Raw genomic sequence first — 8,153 nt, 5'->3', positions numbered from 1 at the left:
ACATTGACAGTTTTGCTTTTTCTTCAGCAAGAGATACTTTGTGTGTCATGTATGCTTTGGGTAAACTAATGGGTGATGTAAAAAACAGTGTGGTGATTGATGCATTGTGGCTAAGAATCCACGATGTTAACTCTCTTACAGAGTCTGGCTGCTAAATATTTGGGATGTCTCATAAATATTCACTCATGTGGAATGCTTACTTGTGGGTCTTTAGCATTTTTTTTTTTAGCTGTACAATTTTTTTTTTTAGCTGTACAATTTATTACAAGTTGGTATTAAATTAAAACCTAGAAACAAAAAGCAAAACGAAGAACACAAAATATAAATTTTAGTATGGTTCTATTGTTCTGAATTTCACAGGTGACATGCACTGTTTAAATAAGTCAAGCTCTGGTCTAAATAATCACCATATCACAAAAGAGGGGCTGTATAAACTCTGCACATACACACGTGTTATCTACACAGTAAGTTGAGCTTGTTATGCTACTGTAGTTAAATATTAACATTTCTTAGAAGGCGTTTTTTTGTTGTTTTTTTTTAAATCCAGAATGGATATAACCTTCACTTCCTTTATTTAAAACACAGTCACTGTGGCAAGCAAACAGTGTCACAGCAATGACCCTGCATTGTGAAATCTTCAGAGCAGCTCTGAACAGCAGGTTTATGATATTCACTTGTCACACTGGGAAATAAGTCATTTCTGTATAACTAGCAGTAATGTGTTGATTCATTCTAAACTGTAGGAGTGTCACTGTGACAAAGCAGCACCCATGATCCTCACACACGTACATACGTATGTTTGCATCCATTTGTTCCTGCACGTTATATAAATGTACATATAGATATAGAGCATGTATGTGCCTGTGTACGTAGAATGATACATATTATCCACTGCAAGCTCACAATGAAGTTTACAGAATGCCTAAATGTTTGATTTATCACTCAGATTGATTTTCCCTCTGTGAAAAATAAATAAACCTTTGTCTTTCATTCTCCATTGCCTAATAGCACTATCAATTTATAGAGTACTGTGTGTATGTGTGTTTTTCCCCTCCTCCCAAGCTGCAAAGCAAAGCAGATAAAGACACCTAGTGGCCATTATTGTTCATTCTCTCTGAGGACACTGCAAGTGATCAAACACACGTGTCACAAGGAGAAAGAGAATCAGCAGCATCAGAATTGCTGGATCTCGTCCAGCTCCGGCTGTTTATCCTTAATCCAGGTTTTACTTCTGGTTGCCTGCTAGGCTTTTTTTCTCCTCTGCCTCTCTCTCTCCCTCTCCCCTATCGCTCCTCCCTTTTGCAATCCTATATTAACAAGCTAAGCTGGGAAGAAGGAACACAGTTCATTGTTGGCAACTACAGATGCCTTTAGCTGAAGAGTGAGGGATCCTAGCTCTCTGCAGCAAGATCACATTACAGGGTCACCCATTAGACTACAAAGGGGAGAGCTGCTCAACCTTCCTATATGCTGACTTTTACTGCCTGATCCTTGTACAAGCAGTATTTTGGGATCAATCGCAAGGGGTAAGTGTGTATTATTTAATGATCTTGTTATGAGCGCTGTTCATTGTCTGTGGCTCATGGAGTCTGTGAGATATGACAGATGGCAGGGCTGCAATGATAACGTATTGTATGCTTAATCATTTACTTTATACTTGAAGTTCGATAAGTAGTCAGTTTTATATAATTTTGTTTTAATTCTCTCTGCAAGGATATCGGAACAGCTCTATTTTTTTTGTGTTCTCTTATTTTCAGCATATACATAGTGTGTGTGTGTGTGTGTGTGTATATAGACCGTTTTTGGTGGGTTTTTTTTTTAGTGTCTTCGGGTCGAGTGTGGCGTGGATTTTTATATATATATTTGAGGGGGGGGGGGTTATGTGTTGTGGGTGTCTGTGTTTTTGTTTTTTTATTTATTTATTCATGGTTTGGCTAGAAGTAGTTCTCGGATTGCATTGTGTTAAATCAGTAAGTTTATTAAAAGTAAGCCGTTTATGTGCGGTGTGCTATAATGAAGAATAATTGGTGTCTGCATCACTACTACACCCTGAATGTATTTAATGGCTTTAAATTGCTTTAAAATCCTACGGTGCATGTGGTCATTTTAAATGTAGACACCAAGTGTTGTAACAGTGATCACCTCAAACAATTATGGAAAAACTGCATTTAGGCAGATGGCAATCTATGGGTTACAAACCCCCTTTCATTGTAGCTGACATGTTTTGGAGAAAGGATTCATTTTGGAATGGACGGTCTAAATGTTGTCTGAGGATCATTTGTAAGATTATCTAAGCTGCAGCCTATAGCATATGGATAAGTCTTGCAAATGATAGCATAGCTTTGTTTTCATTGTTGCATGAGCCCATGGCTGCTTAATATCCACCCCTTCCTCCTTCCCTGCTGTACTAAGTTGAATATTAGCGTCTCTGTAGTGTTGATTACTGCATTAAGGCTTATGCCCTTGTGTTATTTGTTCATTATGGGAATGATGACTTCTGCTGAGCAAGCCTATTGGTGATTAAAGGCGTTGAAAGAATGTGAAGTGTTTAATGCTAGCCTTTTGTAGGCATAAGGTAGCATGCTCAATGTCATGACAACTTTTTTAACCCAATTTAAAGGTGCAATTATTTATTTTTTGTATGTAGTCTTAAGAATGCTGTGCATTTCTTTCTGAATATGCTGCTGTTTAATGTAAGATCTCGTTCTGAAGAAGCTATGTCCCCTTGAAATGGCATCACTTCTTACTGCTTGTATGTGTTCTCCTACAGCATATGGGATATAATCAAAGATAACATTATTTTATGCTACAGCATGATAACCTGATATCTTAACCATAAAATATCAGTTTCAAGTGTGTTTATCTAAACAATGCAGGAAATGAAAGGGGTGTTGGTGACGCTCTTTATGCTGCCTATAGTCAGTCGAGTGCACATTCATACAAGCACAAATTGGGAAAGTAGGTCTCAATGATATGGTAACATTACACATCTGTAAAGGAAAGCTTCTTAACCTACAGTATCGTAATGGATTGTTGTAATTATCAATAAAATACTTTGGGTTTTTGTTTTTTTTTGGTCATTCTTTTATAAATGTCTAATGTGTGTTTTAATTTCTCCCAGGTGTGCAATGGCCGACCATATGATGGCAATGAATCACGGCCGATTTCCAGATGGAACAAATGGTCTTCACCACCATCCAGCTCATCGAATGGGAATGGGTCAATTTCAGAATCCTCACCACCATCAACCGCAGCAACACTCTTTTAACAGTTTAATGGGTGAGCACCTGCACTATGGAGCAGGGAACCTAAACTCAAACAATGGCATCAGGCATGCCATGGTGGCTGGGAATGTAAATGGTGGCCATCCGAATAACGGCATGGCTCAGGCAGCGAGATTTAACAATGCACAGTTTATGGGACCCCCTGTGACAAATCAAGGAGCTCAGCTGACTGCTAGCATGCAACTTCAGAAGCTGAACAACCAATATTTTACGCATCATCCGTACCAGCACAATCATTACATGCCGGACTTGCATCCTGCAAATCATCAGATAAATGGAACAAACCAGCATTTCAGAGACTGCAATCCAAAACACAACTCTGGCATGTCTCCTTCAGTCAGCCACGTACCTGCTGCAATGCTGCCTCCTAGTGTCATAGACACGGACTTCATAGACGAGGAAGTACTAATGTCCTTGGTGATAGAAATGGGATTGGATCGGATCAAGGAATTACCTGAGCTTTGGCTAGGACAGAATGAATTTGATTTTATGACAGACTTTGTTTGCAAACAACAACCAAACAGAGTAAGCTGTTAGAATTGCCATTTGGGGAATAAAACAAAGACCTTGAACATTCCTCTATGGACAACAAATCTTTCTTCCAGAGTCCACTATTAATCTGTACAGAATTTTTATTTTTCCCATGATTCCTGCATTTTACTCAGCTTGTTCCCTGCAAAGTCGGTTAATTGAGCCACTTTCTTCCTTATGTAGGGCATCTGAGCTCATGTTCCTCTACCTTTATAGCAAATAATCCTAGACCCCCAGTTTTAATCTGTCTTGAAAAGTCAATTTTCACTTTTCTTATTTATTTTCTCTTTTTACTCTTATGCTTGACTATATCAAAATGAAGAGCGATGGTTTTTGGTTGCATGAACCTTCGATGCTGCCATATTGCTTCATTTAATCTATGCATTGGCTTTTTTCCTTCCCACCCTGCCTCCCACATTCTATGTATGCTAAACTGGAAGTTTAACAATTATGGGCCAAACCTTGCTGGATTAGGATGTCCTACTGTTTATTTAACTTGTATTTTTTTAATATTGGTTTCACCCTTTATGTACAGACAAGTGTGGGTGGAATTGAATCAGTGGAAAACATTATTATTATTTTTTTTTTTCCTGGTTTTCAAAATGTTTGACACTGTGCTAATAGTTACTTTAGTTCATGAGAAATACTACTGTGTTGAAAGCTTTTTAGGAAATTTGACAGTATTTTTGTACAAAACCATTTTTTTGAGAAAATACTTGTTAATTTATTATATTTTAATTTGCCAATGTCAATAAAGAGCTGCAATGTGCACTATTCTAGTTTGGTCTAAAATTTCTTATTTATTGGTTCTAGCTTAATGAACTTCCGCATGTTGTGTGTGCCTATAAAGATTGGATCTCTTTATTGTTTTAAATGAATATTTTGCAGATTAAAAACCAAAATGGTCTTTAATCTTGTTGCCATAGCACTTATAAAACGTTTTTAGTTTATGAAACTGTATTATCTAACATGCCGTAAGTGTTGCTGTGCCCCCCTAGAAATATCTTTAACCCTTTTAAGGGCCAAATGTGTAATGACAATAGTGTCCATAAACCCCCTAGGCAAACCCAGAAGTGTTAAGCTTGTGTAGCTTTGGAAGATTTATCCATAGTTATTTGGTTTAGCAATTGTACCTTGAATACAATCAGGATCATTTGCTCCAGTAAGAAGATTTCTTGAGAATTAAAAATGAATTTCCAGTTGTGCTATTTTTGGCCTTAAATATAAACTATGCTCCCAGGTCTAATTGTGGTGTAAAATGTGATGTATTACACACGCTTTATTTTTAATCTCCACTCGTTATGTCAAACAATTTGGCATTGTATGTTACACTGCAAAATTCCCTCTTGGATCCACATAGGCACATATGGGAAGAATGATTATCTTCTTTAACAAAAAATGGACACTGTTTGCAATACAGCAACAGGGACAACCTTCACACATGCCCTTAACTGATGCACATATAGTATTTCATATTTTAATTTTCCCTTGCCACTTGAGTTTGAAAGTGTGCATTCCATTGTGAAATACTCAGTTTCTGTGTAGAATGTCTGGCCTTATGACGAAGATCCTCGTTTAAGTTTGGTTGTCTCTGCTTTACGTTTCAGCAACACAAACCTAGCTGAGCTCTATCGTACTGTAGCACATTAATGGTAACCTGTAAACTAGGTTGCCTCCTAAGAATTAACTGAATAAAAACAGTTTGCCTTGAAGTATCTTGTCTTCAAATGTCATATGGACCTGTTTTATAAAATGTTGAGTAACTGTAAAACTACCTTTGCCTCATGAATGGGCAGTTTAAAGGTGACTTTTAATTCTGTAAGATCTAGTACCACAACTAGATGTGAGTACTGTGATAAATATTTTGGTTGTGCACGACAACTGATGTAATGTTCAGCATCCTGAGTAGACCATTGGAAAATGCTTTGAAGATTTGTCTGAACATGCTGATCACCTCCCTCAGTTTACTTTGTTTTAGATCCTTTTGTATAGCATCATGTACATGCATCACTAACAGAAATCTAAACCTTCAGTCTGGGTATACATTTTTTTTTTTTTTTTGTGAATTTTCTTTGGCTTTTTATTTTATTTATCCAGTCTCTAAAGTACATTCCCTCAAACTTGCAGCATTGCTTACTTTTATTACAACCAGTAATTGTAGTAAAACATTTTGCTTTCTACAGTTGGTAAGATTTTAAGTAAAATTCCCTTAACCTTTCATGGAAGTCTGCTATGTAGGCTCTTAGTCATGATTCCGATACCTGAAGAGAAAATATATGGGCACCTCTCGACTTGCTGTAACACTTTGGTTTCGTGTTTACTACAGAAGCTGGAAAAAAACAACGTTCAACAACTTGAAATGAAATACCTTTTTCCTTAAATTGGTTAACTCCAGTGTTTGTGGGGGGATTTTCCCCCTCAAATGTGTAGTTTGACTCTGAATGTTTTTTTTGTTTTTTTTTATCTGCTAAAGTAACTCGTGCATTAGTCTTGTGAAAGAAATGCATTGCAGTGTTATTACCCTAAATTAACTCAGACCACTTGTTCCTCATTTCTATGGTTATGTCCAAGTGTTTTGCCAGTTACAGCTTCATTAAGTTATCTCTCAGTAGGAGGCCGTACTCAAGCCATAAAACTGGGGGTCATGGGACTCTTCTGTTTGTAAGGCATCTTGCACACTAAACATAAAATAAAACATTTTGTTTTGCTTCCTATGACTCTTAATTGGCTGGCTAGATATGAAGTTTATATTGCTCTACATTAAGGATTACAAATTCAGTAATCGGTGCATATACCACAACACATTATTAAAGTGAAACCATGACCAAAGTACAAGTTTACAAATAAGAATGTCAAGTCAGTTGTGGACTTTAGTCTGCATTCCAAACATGATGCCCATGAACCACATGATTGTTATGAAAGTATCACATGACTCCTAAAGAAATTCTGAGGAGTGGAGTTCAGTTTTACAGGTTTTTTTAATATATTTATTATAGACCTATCATAACACTTTTTTAGATTTAATAATTAAACAAATGGGTAACCATTCTAACATTGGTAGGTTTTATCTTGGCTATTTTGGACAAAAATGTTGTAATCCCTTCACTAATTCTCTACAATACACTGTTTTTATTGTGCATGTTTTCTGCTCTGTGTTACTGAAGTAACATTTTCAACTGTCTTGTCTATTTTAATATAATCTCTGCAGTGTTGATGCATATTTGACATGAGACACACTTTTGCCCCTAAAAGTACAGCGAATGCCTTATCTGTATAGTTAATTTTGTCACCCGGAACCCATATTGGTACTGTATGAAATGGTGTGTTCACATTCTTGAGAAATATCATGGTGTCCAGTAACATGAATGCATGGTTTTTGTTCATTGGCAACAAAACTTAGTCCTAGCCAGAGGGTGATTAGAACACTGCATTGCTGTAAGCATGTGTGAGTTAAATGAAGGCAAACAAACCTTTTGTGGAAATTAAAATTTAAAGTTGTAACAGATGCATTTCTTGGTCATCTTTATGCACAGCTGCTTTGTTTAGAGGCAAGATCTAAAATATATATATATATATATATATATATATATATTTGTCTCAATGTTAACTAGACATCTGCAATATTACATATTTCTACAGCAGCTATCTATAACAATTATTGAAAGTGACATGATAGGTTTTAATATGTAACAGATGCTTTTAACCTTTTTAGCTGAAACTTTGCACTATTTATATGCAAAGCATAATGGCCTATAGCAGACTTGGCTTTTTTTTAGTTTTTAGGCTGAACTGTAATTCGGCAGACTTTAGGTCAGGGCTGTCCAACCTGCGGCCCCCCAGATGTTGCTGAACTAAAACGCCCATGATTCTTTCAATGAAACAGCTAGGGAATCATGGGAGTTTTAGTTCAGCAACATCTGGGGGGCCGCAGGTTGATCAGCCCTGCTTTAGGTCGATCGGTTGCTTGAATATTTTTACTGCTTCTCCTGTTCACTCTGGAATTTTTTTTTTTTTTTCTCACTTGATGTGTCAACTAAATGGTGGGAAAATGCTCCTATCTGTGTACTGCAAAATATATACATAATATAAAACTGTTTTCAGAAAAAAAAAATGGTTCAGCTGAGCTGTATTTTCTTGCTCTGCAAAGTTTAACCTATAGTGGATATAGGTTTCAACACTCCCCAACCTGACACTTCTGTTTTATATGGAATGCCCTCTACTATTTAATCCTATAGTCAAATAAAATGTTATAACCCTTAAAACCTGCTCCACTGGTTATTTTTAAATGTTTCATACAAATTTGAAATACCTGACGACAAATATTTGAATTTCCAGGGG

The 8,153-nt window shown here is 36.6% G+C and overlaps 1 protein-coding gene across 1 annotated transcript; it reads left to right on the top strand.

The window, feature by feature from the left end:
* The first annotated feature begins 1,169 nt into the window (after positions 1–1,169).
* On the top strand, positions 1,170–4,591 carry CITED2 (Cbp/p300 interacting transactivator with Glu/Asp rich carboxy-terminal domain 2). Its single transcript, XM_063441209.1, has 2 exons — positions 1,170–1,526; positions 3,122–4,591. Exon 2 carries the CDS (start codon positions 3,129–3,131, stop codon positions 3,819–3,821), a length of 693 nt encoding a protein of 230 aa, XP_063297279.1. The 5' UTR covers positions 1,170–1,526; positions 3,122–3,128; the 3' UTR covers positions 3,822–4,591.
* The last annotated feature ends 3,562 nt before the right edge of the window (positions 4,592–8,153 follow it).

This window comes from Pelobates fuscus, chromosome 2 (assembly GCF_036172605.1).
Source record: "Pelobates fuscus isolate aPelFus1 chromosome 2, aPelFus1.pri, whole genome shotgun sequence".
Lineage (NCBI taxonomy): Eukaryota > Metazoa > Chordata > Amphibia > Anura > Pelobatidae > Pelobates > Pelobates fuscus.
Note: the sequence above shows the minus strand (reverse complement) of the source record. Positions and strands in the feature narration are given on the sequence as shown.